Here is a 16,439-nt window from a genome sequence, read left to right as displayed (position 1 = left end):
ATCGATATGAGTGATGACAAATAAGTGTTGCATTTCTCTTCGTTCTGGGGACCCCTACATTTAAATGCATCACTCCGAAATGTAGCTGACTGTCTTCTGCTAGTTGTCGTTATTCCACTACTGAAGAAGCACGACTCAAATCACCTCATATTTCAAACATTCAGCCTGACAAAATATACATGTTTTATTATTCCATGCCTCACCATTAAGTGAATTGTTGCTAATACCCATTAACAAAGGGGTGTACATTTGGTTTTGATATTGAATATTTCACAACATTTTCAATTCATGTAACGTTTGCAACCAACTTACAGTTTGTATAAATGTTTATGAAACAATGTAGTAAAACTAGATTATATTTCTGGTTGCGTATTACATATATTATATTCTTACTATTTTTATTAATGTAATTTCCTTAGATCATTAGTCTTTTCAGTTTTATTGTTATTCTTTAGGATTTATCCTCATAGTAGTTTTTATTTTCATTGTTTTCCATTAGTTATTTCATGTGAAGCCATGTCTGAAATGTTCTGTATAAATAAAGCTTGATTTGATTTGAAAATATTGCAAAACAAATTAACTCAATGACTGACCAATCAACACAAATTAACTCAATGACTGACCAATCAACACAAATTAACTCAATGACTGACCAATCAACACAAATTAACTCAATGACTGACCAATCAACACAAATTAACTCAATGACCGACCAATCAACACAAATTAACTCAATGACCGACCAATCAACACAAATTAACTCAATGACCGACCAATCAACACAAATTAACAAATATGTGTAAGAGCGACACATATCTTGGTCGATTTTAGTATGAAAAACTATCAATTCAGTATAAGTCGGCAGGTAGCCTAGTGGTTAGAGCGTTGGGCCAGTAACCGAACAGTTGGATCGAGCAGGTAGCCTAGTGGTTAGAGCGTTGGGCCAGTAACCGAACGGTTGGATCGAATCCCAGAGCTGACAAGATAAAAATCTGTTCCCAGGTTCCTAGGCCGTCATTGTAAATAAGAATTTCTTCTCAACTGAAATGCCTAGTTAAATAAAGGTTAAATTATTGTGTAAAAATAGTACATGGTATGTTTATCACTTTTCAACCAATCCAGTACATTTTTTGTTGAAATTGTTGTGTAATATCGAAATCCCCATCGACTGGAGAGTCACCATTTAGTTTGGAAATGATCCAACCATTATGTAGGTTGGTGGAAATGATCCAACCATTATGTAGGTTGGTAGAAATGATCCAACTATTATGTAGGTTGGTAGAAATGATCCAACCATTATGGAGGTTGGAGGAAATGATCCAACCATTATGTAGGTTGGAGGAAATGATCCAACCATTATGTAGGTTGGTGGAAATGATCCAACCATTATGTAGGTTGGTAGAAATGATCCAACTATTATGTAGGTTGGTGGAAATGATCCAACCATTATGTAGGTTGGTAGAAATGATCCAACTATTATGTAGGTTGGTGGAAATGATCCAACCATTATGGAGGTTGGAGGAAATGATCCAACCATTATGTAGGTTGGAGGAAATGATCCAACCATTATGTAGGTTGGTGGAAATGATCCAACCATTATGTAGGTTGGAGGAAATGATCCAACCATTATGTAGGTTGGTGGAAATGATCCAACCATTATGTAGGTTGGTGGAAATTATCCAACCATTATGTAGGTTGGAGGAAATGATCTAACCATTATGTAGGTTGGAGGAAATGATCCAACCATTATGTAGGTTGGTGGAAATGATCCAACCATTATGTAGGTTGGTGGAAATGATCCAACCATTATGTAGGTTGGTGGAAATGATCCAACCATTATGTAGGTTGGTGGAAATGATCCAACCATTATGTAGGTTGGTGGAAATGATCCAACCATTATGTAGGTTGGTAGAAATGATCCAACCATTATGTAGGTTGGTGGAAATGATCCAACCATTATGTAGGTTGGTGGAAATGATCCAACCATTATGTAGGTTGGTAGAAATGATCCAACCATTATGGAGGTTGGTGGAAATGATCCAACCATTATGTAGGTTGGAGGAAATGATCCAACCATTATGTAGGTTGGTGGAAATGATCCAACCATTATGTAGGTTGGTGGAAATTATCCAACCATTATGTAGGTTGGAGGAAATGATCCAACCATTATGTAGGTTGGAGGAAATGATCCAACCATTATGTAGGTTGGTGGAAATGATCCAACCATTATGTAGGTTGGTGGAAATGATCCAACCATTATGTAGGTTGGTGGAAATGATCCAACCATTATGTAGGTTGGTGGAAATGATCCAACCATTATGTAGGTTGGTAGAAATGATCCAACCATTATGTAGGTTGGTGGAAATGATCCAACCATTATGTAGGTTGGTGGAAATGATCCAACCATTATGTAGGTTGGTGGAAATGATCCAACCATGATGTTGGTTGGTGGAAATGATTCAACCATTATGTAGGTTGGTGGAAATGATCCAACCATGATGTTGGTTGGTGGAAATGATCCAACCATAATGTAGGTTGGTAGAAATGATCCAACCATTATGTAGGTTGGTAGAAATGATCCAACCATTATGTAGGTTGGTAGAAATGATCCAACCATTATGTAGGTTGGTGGAAATGATCCAACCATTATGTAGGTTGGTGGAAATGATCCAACCATTATGTAGGTTGGTGGAAATAATCCAACCATTATGTAGGTTGGTGGAAATGATCCAACCATTATGTAGGTTGGTGGAAATGATCCAACCATTATGTAGGTTGGTGGAAATGATCCAACCATTATGTAGGTTGGTGGAAATGATCCAACCATTATGTAGGTTGGTGGAAATGATCCAACCATTATGTAGGTTGGTGGAAGTGATCCAACCATTATGTAGGTTGGTGGAAATGATCCAACCATTATGTAGGTTGGTGGAAATCCCCATCGACTGAGGATGAGGGGTCTCCATTTTGCAGTGTAATAATGATGTTGAATACTAATAAACTACAATCATCAATCTGACTCCATGACCATGTGAACGCTATAGGGCCCGTAATAGAATCCAGTGGGTATAGCCAAGGTTGTGAGCCTATCGTCACCACTCAGAATACTATAAGATGCAAGTGTCCAGGTTTACCATTATGCAACTATTATTAAGGCTGAGGGACAAGGAGCTAACATTGATGTCTTAGCATTAAATGATTGAGTTAACCTCAGCTCAGAGATGCACAGTTAGAGACGTTCTAATATATATATATCTTAACATTGATGTCTTAGCATTAATAAATGATTGAGTTAACCTCAGCTCAGAGATGCACCGTTAGAGACTGAGCATTTATGCTATGTCCAGTGCGTTTAGAAAGTATTCAGACCTCTTGAAATATCATAAATATATATAAATAAATATATATATACATCAATATAATTTTTTCACATATTATTATGTTATTATTCTAAATGGGTCTTATTAATCAACTAATTATTCTAAAATGGATTTTAAAAAGTATTAATAATCCTCATCATTCTACACAAAATACCCCGTAATGACATCACAATACCCCATAATGACATCACAATACACCATAATGACATCACAATACCCCATAATGACAAAGCACACTGATTTTTTGTATATTTTTTGCTCATTTATAAAGATTTTTAAAAATGTAAATGAAATATGACATTTACATAAGTATTCAGACCCTTTACTCAGTACTTTGTTGAAGCACCTTTGGCAGAGATTATAGCCTCGAGTCTTCTTCGGTAGCCTACCTGGTTAAATAAAGGTGAAATAAATAAAATATGACATTTACATAAGTATTCAGACCCTTTACTCAGTACTTTGTTGATGCACCTTTGGCAGAGATTATAGCCTTGAGTCTTCTTGGGTATGACACTACAAGTTTGGCACATCTGTATTTGGGGAGTTTCTCCCATTCTACTCTGCAGATCCTCTCAACCTCTGTCAGGTTGGATGGGGAGTGGCACAGCTATTTTCTGTTCAAGTCCGGGCTCTGGCTGGGCTACTCAAGGACATTCAGAGACTTGTCCCGATGCCACTCCCGCGTTATCTTGGCTGTGTGCTTAGGGCCGTTGTTCTGAATGAAAAGTGAACATTTGCCCAAGTCTGATGTCCCGAGCGCTCTGGAGAAGTTTTCATCAAGGATCTCTCTGGACTTTTCTCCGTTCATCTTACCCTCGATCCTGACTAGTCTCCCAGTCCCTGCCGCTGAAAAACATCCCCACAGCATGATGCTGCCACCACCATGCTTCACCGTAGGGATGGTGCCAGGTTTCCTCCAGATGTGACGCTTGGCATTCAGGGCAAAGAGTTCAATCTTGGTTTCATCAGACCAGATAATCTTTTTCTTTTTTCTATCTTTTTTTTTTTTTCTCGGTGCCGTTTGGCAAACTCCAAGTGAGGCTTTCATGTGCCTTTTAGTGAGGAGTGGCTTCTATCTGACAGTCTATCTGCAGTCGCATAGGTTGGGAATGAGACAGAGTGAGTCACAGCCTAGAGAAACCATGAACTTGGTGGATCAACAAACGCATAGGTTGGGAATGAGACAGTGAGTCACAGCCTAGAGAAACCATGAACCTGGTGGGTCAACAAACACATAGGTTGGGAATGAGACAGAGTGAGTCACAGCCTAGAGAAACCATGAACCTGGTGGGTCAACAAACGCTGTGAGCAAACCTCAAGTTCTATTTCTAGGAGCACCATTATAGCCTCTGTCCCTGTCCCTCGCTCCTCTCTCTCCCTCCAGCCTTCAAGCTGCTAGAAATAACAAGGTCATGTCTTTACTTCCCTTCTTCTTTTAGTAGGAAAGTTCATGTTTGTTTATATCTTACAATCAAGATAGTTCTTATTGCATGCTGAATATTTCAAATGCACTCTTGAAACTTATTTACATTTACATTTAAGTCATTTAGCAGACGCTCTTATCCAGAGCGACTTACAAATTGGTGCATTCACCTTATGACATCCAGTGGAACAGTAGTGCATCTAAATCTTTTAAGGGGGGTGAGAGGGATTACTTTATCCTATCCTAGGTATTCCTTAAAGAGGTGGGGTTTCAGGTGTCTCCGGAAGGTGGTGATTGACTCCGCTGTCCTGGCGTCGTGAGGGAGTTTGTTCCACCATTGGTGGGCCAGAGCAGCGAACAGTTTTGACTGGGCTGAGCGGGAACTGTACTTCCTCAGTGGTAGGGAGGCGAGCAGGCCAGAGGTGGATGAATGCAGTGCCCTTGTTTGGGTGTAGGGCCTGATCAGAGCCTGGAGGTACTGAGGTGCCGTTCCCCTCACAGCTCCGTAGGCAAGCACCATGGTCTTGTAGCGGATGCGAGCTTCAACTGGAAGCCAGTGGAGAGAGTGGAGGAGCGGGGTGACGTGAGAGAACTTGGGAAGGTTGAACACCAGACGGGCTGCGGCGTTCTGGATGAGTTGTAGGGGTTTAATGGCACAGGCAGGGAGCCCAGCCAACAGCGAGTTGCAGTAATCCAGACGGGAGATGACAAGTGCCTGGATTAGGACCTGCGCGCTTCCTGTGTGAGGCAGGGTCGTACTCTGCGGATGTTGTAGAGCATGAACCTACAGGAACGGGCCACCGCCTTGATGTTAGTTGAGAACGACAGGGTGTTGTCCAGGATCACGCCAAGGTTCTTAGCGCTCTGGGAGGAGGACACAATGGAGTTGTCAACCGTGATGGCGAGATCATGGAACGGGCAGTCCTTCCCCGGGAGGAAGAGCAGCTCCGTCTTGCCGAGGTTCAGCTTGAGGTGGTGATCCGTCATCCACACTGATATGTCTGCCAGACATGCAGAGATGCGATTCGCCACCTGGTCATCAGAAGGGGGAAAGGAGAAGATTAATTGTGTGTCGTCTGCATAGCAATGATAGGAGAGACCATGTGAGGTTATGACAGAGCCAAGTGACTTGGTGTATAGCGAGAATAGGAGAGGGCCTAGAACAGAGCCCTGGGGGACACCAGTGGTGAGAGCACGTGGTGTGGAGACGGATTCTCGCTACGCCACCTGGTAGGAGCGACCTGTCAGGTAGGACGCAATCCAAGCGTGGGCCGCGCCGGAGATGCCCAACTCGGAGAGGGTGGAGAGGAGGATCTGGTGGTTCACAGTATCGAAGGCAGCCGATAGGTCTAGAAGGATGAGAGCAGAGGAGAGAGAGTTAGCTTTAGCAGTGCGGAGCGCCTCCGTGATACAGAGAAGAGCAGTCTCAGTTGAATGACTAGTCTTGAAACCTGACTGATTTGGATCAAGAAGGTCATTCTGAGAGAGATAGCGGGAGAGCTGGCCAAGGACGGCACGTTCAAGAGTTTTGGAGAGAAAAGAAAGAAGGGATACATACTGGTCTGTAGTTGTTGACATCGGAGGGATCGAGTGTAGGTTTTTTCAGAAGGGGTGCAACTCTCGCTCTCTTGAAGACGGAAGGGACGTAGCCAGCGGTCAGGGATGAGTTGATGAGCGAGGTGAGGTAAGGGAGAACGTCTCCGGAAATGGTCTGGAGAAGAGAGGAGGGGATAGGGTCAAGCGGGCAGGTTGTTGGGCGTCCGGCCGTCACAAGACGCAAGATTTCATCTGGAGAGAGAGGGGAGAAAGAGGTCAGAGCACAGGGTAGGGCAGTGTGAGCAGAACCAGCGGTGTCGTTTGACTTAGCAAACAAGGATCGGATGTCGTCGACCTTCTTTTCAAAATGGTTGACGAAGTCATCTGCAGAGAGGGAGGAGGGGGGGGAGGAGGATTCAGGAGGGAGGAGAAGGTTGCAAAGAGCTTCCTAGGGTTAGAGGCAGATGCTTGGAATTTAGAGTGGTTGAACTGATGTGTGGTGTTAAAGGGGAAATCGGCAGTTGCTTCATCCATATTTGGACCTATAAATTATTTAGGACTGGCCGTACACGAGGTCATAATGATAGTTTTAACCAGGTTTCTAGGATATATAGTATATTCTTATATTTATCATTAGACAGCAGCTCACGTTCTTCACAAAAGGCTGTAGTTGCATCGTAGATAAAAGCAGGCCATTGGCTGCTACAGCACCATGTACGGGACATCTGATTGGTTCCAAGTTCCAAGTTTAGGAGTTTGGCAAATTTGCCTGAGCAGACAGTGTTAAAATATATTTTTATAAGAAAATGTGCAATAATTGAAGGTGACAACAAATGTTATAGTCATAACAATATTTTACTATGGTATTTTTCCCACTCCAGTCAGCATACGGTGATGTGGAATTTAAGGCGATGCTGCTGGTGTGACGTGGTGTGACGTATAATGTAGTGGACGGAACGATTCTTTCAACAGTAGCAACAGTTCGTCAGAAACCTCCGTAGCTTGATAGACAACAGAGACGAACCAATAAAACTCTTTAGACGCTTTCGTGTATATTAGCCACTGTGTTTTAAATCAACTTCTGTCGTTTAGTTAGGTATCCCATTTAATTTCATATTTACGGTGTTGTTGTTAGTGAGCTAGCGGGCTTGTTAAGTTAGCATTAGCCTAGCAAGCTAACATCCGCGACCATGAGTTCACTAAACTACTCTCCTCCTGATAAAGAAGAGGAGGTCTGCTGGACGGAGAAAGAAGATCTGGGGCTGAACATTGTCGTCAAAGAGGAGAAGGAAGAGGAGGATGTTACAATACAAAAACAAGTGGAGGGTGAGGCTGTTACAGTGAAAGAAGAAGAGAAAGACGTTTCAGTGAAAGAAGAGGAGGATGTTACAGTAAAAGAAGAGGAGGAAGAGAAAGAGGAGGATGCAGTTTTTGGAGTGAAAGAGGAGGAGGGGGAGGTGACTGTCACATCGAAAAAGGAGGAGGAGGAAGAAGAGGAGGAAACTGGATATCTGGGCCCGGATTCCCAAAGGCATCTTAAGGCGTCCAATGGTTCAAATGATGAACTTAGCCATAAAATGGTTTTGAGAAACCATTCCCTGATTAACACTAGTAAGTACTGTCTTAAAAACAGAAGCACAAACTCTGCAGTTGTTGAACTGATTCTAGAATTCATCCATGATGTCATAATGAAGGGGAAATCGGCTATACAGTGCTTCATCCAGTGGTGTTTGGACCTATGTTTTATTTAGGACTGGTTGAAACATTTGAGGTCATAATGATAGTTTTAACCAGGTTTCTAATATATAGTATAAGATTTTCATCATAGGTACATACTATCAAAATAGAAAAAAAAATTCAGAAAATCCATTGTATGTCATAATGATAGTTTAACCAGATTCCGAGGCTATACAGTGTTAATTTACCAACAGTGGTGTTATAGGAGCTTATGTTTTGGTTTCTGATGGGGAAATAGAGTTGAAACATTTGAGGCGTTTATAAGTTACAGTGGGGCAAAAAAGTATTTAGTCAGCCACCAATTGTGCAAGTTCTCCCACTTAAAAAGATGAGAGGCCTGTAATTTTCATCATAGGTACACTTCAACTATGACAGACAAAATGAGAAAAAAAAAATCCAGAAAATCACATTGTATGATTTTTAATGAATTTATTTGCAAATTATGGACAAGAGAACCCACGCTACGGCGGAGCAGAACCCGGAGAAACATGTTAAAGCAATTCACAACGTAACCGTGGTTACATACACACATAGAACAAGCCAGCCGTCAAGTTGTGTAAAAGGTGAAATACAGTTTGTGGCAGCAAGAGCCACCATACTAATGGATACACACAGAGTCGTAGTGTACCGCTAACAAAACACCAGTACGACAAACCACACGGATCGTAGTGTACCGCTAACAAAACACCAGTACGACAAACCACACGGATCGTAGTGTAACGCTAACAAAACACCAGTACGACAAACCACACGGAGTCGTAGTGTAACGCTAACAAAACACCAGTACGACAAACCACACAGTCGTAGTGTAACGCTAACAAAACACCAGTACGACAAACCACACAGGTCGTAGTGTAACGCTAACAAAACACCAGTACGACAAACCTTCGATCAGTGAAACGTCGTTACAGTGTAACCGCAATATAGTGAAAGAACACGTGGTTACATACGACAAACCTTCGATCCAATATAGTGAAACGTAACCGTGGTTACATACGTAGTAACCTTCGATCCAATATAGTGAAACGTAACCGTGGTTACCTACGTAGTAACCTTCGATCCAATATAGTGAAACGTAACCGTGGTTACATACGTAGTAACCTTGATCCAATATAGTGAAGTGCAACTTGTGATATAAAGGCCTATAAATTTAATTTTTGTAATTAAAAAAAAATCTACATTACTTCCTCATGTTTCCTCCAATCACAGTGTATGATACCATTTAGAAGCTCTGAGTCATTACTTCCTCATGTTTCCTCCAATCACAGTGTATAATACACCATGTAGAAGCTCTGAGTCATTACTTCCTCATGTTTCCTCCAATCACAGTGTATGATACCATTTAGAAGCTCTGAGTCATTACTTCCTCATGTTTTCTCCAATCACAGTGTATAATACACCATGTAGAAGCTCTGAGTCATTACTTCCTCATGTTTTCCTCCAATCACAGTGTATGATACCATGTAGAAGCTCAGTCTGTACTTTTATCCAATGTAAAAAAATAAACACCATTTAAAAGGTTGCTACATAAGACTGAATAGAGACGGCGGGTCATATATTTGGTTGTGAAAGTTGCACAATACCTATTTTGGATGCATAAGTTGTTAGCTTGAATGCTAACGCTCATTGACAGGCTGGTAGCAAAGCTAGCCAATGAGCATTTTACTGGTTGAAGTGTTTAAAAAAAAAAGTATAAAGCAGTTGATTTGTGACAATAACACATTATATTACAATTATAACCCGAAAGTAGTGTGAAATGCACTCATATTCAACCTGTAAATGGAGGCTATTTTTGCTGTCAGCCTATGAGAACTCCCCTGAGTTTTCCCCCACGGTGGTGAATTAGTGAATAGACACAGAGCTTAATGTGAGTTTCCTTCAGTAGCATCCTGATCTGCGATGATAGTGAGCTGTAATATTCAAAATACATTATGAAAAAACAAAATCTTCGCTCACCATTTTGGTTTCCTCATTACCAGATATACTATATCCATAACTAGTGGTTTCCTCATTACCAGATATACTACATCCATAACTAGTGGTTTCCTCATTACCAGATATACTACATCCATAACTAGTGGTTTCCTCATTACCAGATCATTACAGATATACTACATCCATAACTAGTGGTTTCCTCATTACAGATATACTACATCCATAACTAGTGGTTTCCTCATTACCAGATATACTACATCCATAACTAGTGGTTTCCTCATTACCAGATATACTACATCCATAACTAGTGGTCATTACCAGATATACTTCCATAACTAGTGGTTTCCTCATTACCAGATATACTACATCCATTTCCTCAGTGGTTTCCTCATTACCAGATATACTACATCCATAACTAGTGGTTTCCTCATTACCAGATATACTATCCTAACTAGTGGTTTCCTCATTCCATATAACATAACTAGTGGTTTCCTCATTACCAGATATACTACATCCATAACTAGTGGTTTCCTCATTACCAGATATACTACATCCATAACTAGTGGTTTCCTCATTACCAGATATACTACATCCATAACTAGTGGTTTCCTAGTGGTTTCCTCATTACCAGATATACTACATCCATAACTAGTGGTTTCCTCATTACCAGATATACTACATCCATAACTAGTGGTTTCCTCATTACCAGATATACTACATCCATAACTAGTGGTTTACTACTCATTACCAGATATACTACATCCATAACTAGTGGTTTCCTCATTACCAGATATACTACATCCATAACTAGTGGTTTCCTCATTACCAGATATACTACATCCATAACTAGTGGTTTCCTCATTACCAGATATACTACATCCATAACTAGTGGTTTCCTCATTACCAGATATACTACATCCATAACTAGTGGTTTCCTCATTACCAGATATACTACATCCATAACTAGTGGTTTCCTCATTACCAGATATACTACATCCATAACTAGTGGTTTCCTCATTACCAGATATACTACATCCATAACTAGTGGTTTCATTACCAGATATACTCATTAACCAGATATACCAGATATACTACATCCATAACTAGTGGTTTCCTCATTACCAGATATACTACATCCATAACTAGTGGTTTCCCTCATTACCAGATATACTACATCCATAACTAGTGGTGATATACTACATCCATAACTAGTTTCCTCATTACCAGATATACTACATCCATAACTAGTGGTTTCCTCATTACCAGATATACTACATCCATAACTAGTGGTTTCCTCATTACCAGATATACACATCCATAACTAGTGGTTTCCTCATTACCAGATATACTACATCCATAACTAGTGGTTTACTACATCCATAACTAGTGGTTTCCTCATTACCAGATATACTACATCCATAACTAGTGGTTTCCTCATTAGATATACTACATCCATAACAGGGAAGAGTTTCTGCAACCAAAGTGGTTTCCTCATTACCAGATATACTACATCCATAACTAGTGGTTTCCTCATTACCAGATATACTACATCCATAACTAGTGGTGCAGATATATACATTTAGCAAACACAGAAGGGGCCTACCAGATATTACATCCATAACTAGTGATCAGATAAAGTCCATAACTAGTGGGCACACTCCATTAGTGGATTTCAGCAACTTTAAAAATGTATTTCTAGCCTACAATCATCCACTTTACTACTAAGGTGAAAAAAATAAGACTAAATATGGCTGTTGTTGCTTCTTTTTAAGACAATTGTCAAACATCATGGGCATGAGGCCTGTCCTTTCAGCTAAAATAAACAGTGAATTTCTGTTGTGGGCCTTTTAACCTTCTGTCTGACTTTGTTTTTGTTGTTCACACAGGAGAGAGACATGACGATCGTGGATCCTCTGGGGAGCCTCAACAACCTCATGATGCTGAGGAGACAGAGAAGAGTCTCTCCACATCAGAACACCTCAAGAAACAGAAGCGGAAACACACAGGGAAGAAACCTCACCGCTGCTCTGACTGTGGGAAGAGATTCACCTCTTCAGCAGACCTCAAAAGACATCAGAGAATCCACACAGGAGAGAAACCTTATAGCTGTGATCAATGTGGGAAGAGATTTACTGATCTAAGCAGCCTGAAAAGACACCAGAGAATTCACACAGGAGAGAAATCTTATAGCTGCACTGACTGTGGGAAGAGTTTTAATGTTCCAAGCAGCCTGAAAACGCACCAAAGAATTCACACTGGAGAGAAACCTTATAGCTGCACTGACTGTGGGAAGAGTTTTAATGTTCCAAGCAGCCTGAAAACGCACCAAAGAATTCACACTGGAGAGAAACCTTATAGCTGTGCTCAATGTGGGAAGAGTTTTGTTTCATCTAGCCAGCTGACTGTACACCAGAGACCACACACAGGAGAGAAATGTTATAGCTGTGATCAATGTGGGAAGAGTTTTGTTTCATCTAGCAAGCTGACTGCACACCAGAAAACACACACAGGAGAGAAATCGTATAGCTGTGATCAATGTGGGAAGAGATACTCTGGTAAAAGATCTCTGATTAGACATCAGAAAATACATACATGAAGGAGTTGTTCCATGATATCAATAAAATGTCACAATGTAGAACCCTAAATGTTTGCCCCTGATCTATTGATTTCATGATGATATGGATATTAGCCTCATCAGGGGAAAAATCCAGGTTCTGAAATGAAAGAGTAGTATTTATTATTATTTATGTGATTAACAAAAAGTGTTGCGTTACACTTATCTCGTCGGTGATCCACTTGAATCAAAATGCAACTCTTCAAAATGTAGCGAGCTGTTTACCACAAGTTGTCCTCTAACCAGTGATGTACACATTAAACCCAGATTCCATGTGGTTTATGTTTGTTTAATCAGGATGTGCAACCTCATCTCCTCCCTCTCGCGGCAATTGATTTCAACGTGATTTCGATATGAGTGATGACAAATAAGTGTTGCATTTCTCTTCGTTCTGGGGACCTCTACATTTAAATGCATCACTCCGAAATGTAGCTGACTGTCTTCTGCAGATTATCTAACCAGTGAGAGAAAATATTTACTTTAATATGATTACTGTTGTGGCATGTTTTGTCATTTCAATTTGTCATTTTAGTACATTTTATGTTGAAGTTTTCTGCATATTGGTTATTGATTTGGACACGTTAAAACTGTGTTTTGACATTGGGCTCCTCCCACCAGGCAAGATGTTGTTGAAAAGATGTTAAAAATCAGACTATGCCCGACGTACAGTCTGCGTTTGTTTTGGTTGAAATTCAAAGTTGAAAATATGTGTTTTTCTTGCAGCCTTGTCATTCAGGCCAAAAGAGTTTTTCTTGGTTTCATCAGACCAGAGAGAGTTTTGTTTCATGTGCTGGAAATTATGTTTGTGTTTTTCTATTAACCTGTGTGCTATTTAAATTATATTTATATGCTTTTCTGTAAAGTTTGAGTTTATTTATTCTTGCTCACAGATTAAACTGAAGAAATGCAGAATATGCTAATAATTGAAAAACATAAAACAGCAAGAGTATTTTAATGATGTCACAATGTAGAATGTTTTAACATTGTAGTAGGAGTATTTTAATGATGTCACAATGTAGAATGTTTTAACATTGTAGTAGAAGTATTTTAATGATGTCACAATGTAGAATGTTTTAACATTGTAGTAGGAGTATTTTAATGATGTCACAATGTAGAAAACACTCATTTAAAATACATAACACATAATACGTAAATATAGTATTGAACAATTGTAAACATTACAGGACATTTTTCATGCTGGAAATGTAAATATTAAAATGGGATTTAAAAATAATATAATTTTGGGGAGAACCATTTAAGAGCTCGTTACTATACAGTCTGATAGCAGTGGGTAGAGTGGAGTTTTACAGGCGGTTAGTATGGGCAGTTATACAGGACAGCTGGTGGCTGTTTCTCAGGAGCCTGGTGGTGCAATTACCTCTTTGTTGAGGGAGCAGGTCATTCAATGGATGGTCAAGAGTGTGCATGTCCTTCACCAGGTGCATTGCAGCCGGCTCAAACCTGCTCTGTAGTGTCGGGAGCTGTGGTTGGACTGCTCCACCCCTGGAGATGAGATCCTCAAGGCCGTCCTCTGCAGCCTGTCTAGTTGGGCCTACTGCTTTTCACTGCATCCAACTAACAGAATTCCACCGTATTCCAGACAAGGCCTGACCAGTGTAGTATAGACTGGGACCAGATCTTCAGGTCATTTTCTGGCAAGAACAGTCAAAAAGTGCCGGTGTTTTGAGGCCTTTCTGACTGACTGGTCCACATGTGTGTCACCACTGAGGTTAGAGTCTAGATGAAAACCAAGATACTTCGTTGATGTTACCCCTGATACTTCCTGTCCTCCTAGGATTAGTGGTGCAGGTTGTTGTTACCACTGGTACTTCCTGTCCTCCTAGGATTAGTGGTGCAGGTTGATGTTACCCCTGGTACTTCCTGTCCTAAGATTAGTGCAGGTTGTTGTTACCACTGGTACTTCCTGTCCTCCTAGGATTAGTGGTGCAGGTTGTTGTTACCACTGGTACTTCCTGTCCTCCTAGGATTAGTGGTGCAGGTTGTTGTTACCACTGGTACTTCCTGTCCTAGGATTAGTGGTGCAGGTTGTTGTTACCACTGGTACTTCCTGTCCTCCTAGGATTAGTGGTGCAGGTTGATGTTACCACTGGTACTTCCTGTCCTCCTAGGATTAGTGGTGCAGGTTGTTGTTACCACTGGTACTTCCTGTCCTCCTAGGATTAGTGGTGCAGGTTGATGTTACCACTGGTACTTCCTGTCCTCCTAGGATTAGTGGTGCAGGTTGATGTTACCACTGGTACTTCCTGTCCTCCTAGGATTAGTGGTGCAGGTTGATGTTACCCTGGTACTGGATTACTTCCTGTCCTCCTAGGATTAGTGGTGCAGGTTGATGTTACCACTGGTACTTCCTGTCCTCCTAGGATTAGTGGTGCAGGTTGATGTTACCCCTGGTACTTCCTGTCCTCCTAGGATTAGTGGTGCAGGTTGATGTTACCCCTGGTACTTCCTGTCCTCCTAGGATTAGTGGTGCAGGTTGATGTTACCACTGGTACTTCCTGTCCTCCTAGGATTAGTGGTGCAGGTTGATGTTACCCCTGGTACTTCCTGTCCTCCTAGGATTAGTGGTGCAGGTTGATGTTACCACTGGTACTTCCTGTCCTCCTAGGATTAGTGGTGCAGGTTGATGTTACCCCTGGTACTTCCTGTCCTCCTAGGATTAGTGGTGCAGGTTGTTGTTACCACTGGTACTTCCTGTCCTCCTAGGATTAGTGGTGCAGGTTGATGTTACCACTGGTACTTCCTGTCCTCCTAGGATTAGTGGTGCAGGTTGATGTTACCACTGGTACTTCCTGTCCTCCTAGGATTAGTGGTGCAGGTTGTTGTTACCACTGGTACTTCCTGTCCTCCTAGGATTAGTGGTGCAGGTTGTTGTTACCACTGGTACTTCCTGTCCTCCTAGGATTAGTGGTGCAGGTTGTTGTTACCACTGGTACTTCCTGTCCTCCTAGGATTAGTGGTGCAGGTTGATGTTACCACTGGTACTTCCTGTCCTCCTAGGATTAGTGGTGCAGGTTGATGTTACCACTGGTACTTTCTGTCCTCCTAGGATTAGTGGTGCAGGTTGATGTTACCCCTGGTACTTCCTGTCCTCCTAGGATTAGTGGTGCAGGTTGTTGTTACCACTGATACTTCCTGTCCTCCTAGGATTAGTGGTGCAGGTTGATGTTACCACTGGTACTTCCTGTCCTCCTAGGATTAGTGGTGCAGGTTGTTGTTACCACTGGTACTTCCTGTCCTCCTAGGATTAGTGGTGCAGGTTGATGTTACCACTGGTACTTCCTGTCCTCCTAGGATTAGTGGTGCAGGTTGTTGTTACCACTGGTACTTCCTGTCCTCCTAGGATTAGTGGTGCAGGTTGATGTTACCACTGGTACTTCCTGTCCTCCTAGGATTAGTGGTGCAGGTTGATGTTACCCCTGGTACTTCCTGTCCTCCTAGGATTAGTGGTGCAGGTTGTGGATGGTCTCTAAAAAAACATATCTGAATTTCCACAGACTTTTTCCCATTCAGGAGCATGTCGTTGGATGTGGCCCACTCTTCCAGCTGCTTTACCTCCAAGCCCATGGAAATGTCCTCTTTGATGCTGGTTAATGGTATGGCATGGAACAGCCCGGCGTCGTCTGCATACCCAGTGTCCAGAGTGTCACTGAAAATAACTTTTCGGGTGGACATGTGAAGGAGAAACAGATATTGTGACACACCAGAGGTGACCAATTAACCAATTTCTGGTGACCAATTAAACACATTTCTGTGTTCATGCAAGTGACTGATTGAACAAATCCTCACTGTCAGG

The 16,439-nt window shown here is 41.4% G+C and overlaps 1 protein-coding gene across 1 annotated transcript; it reads left to right on the top strand.

Moving 5' to 3' along the window:
* Window positions 1-7,303: 7,303 nt before the first annotated feature.
* On the top strand, window positions 7,304-12,902 carry LOC135568858 (zinc finger protein 239-like). Its single transcript, XM_065015638.1, has 2 exons — window positions 7,304-7,950; window positions 11,898-12,902. The coding sequence occupies exons 1-2, from the start codon at window positions 7,530-7,532 to the stop codon at window positions 12,605-12,607; spliced, it is 1,131 nt and encodes a 376-aa protein (XP_064871710.1). The 5' UTR covers window positions 7,304-7,529; the 3' UTR covers window positions 12,608-12,902.
* Window positions 12,903-16,439: the final 3,537 nt, after the last annotated feature.

This window comes from Oncorhynchus nerka, unplaced genomic scaffold (genome assembly GCF_034236695.1).
Source record: "Oncorhynchus nerka isolate Pitt River unplaced genomic scaffold, Oner_Uvic_2.0 unplaced_scaffold_1369, whole genome shotgun sequence".
NCBI lineage: Eukaryota > Metazoa > Chordata > Actinopteri > Salmoniformes > Salmonidae > Oncorhynchus > Oncorhynchus nerka.
The sequence above is the reverse complement of the archived record's forward strand: the minus strand, read 5'-3'. Positions and strand labels throughout refer to the sequence as shown.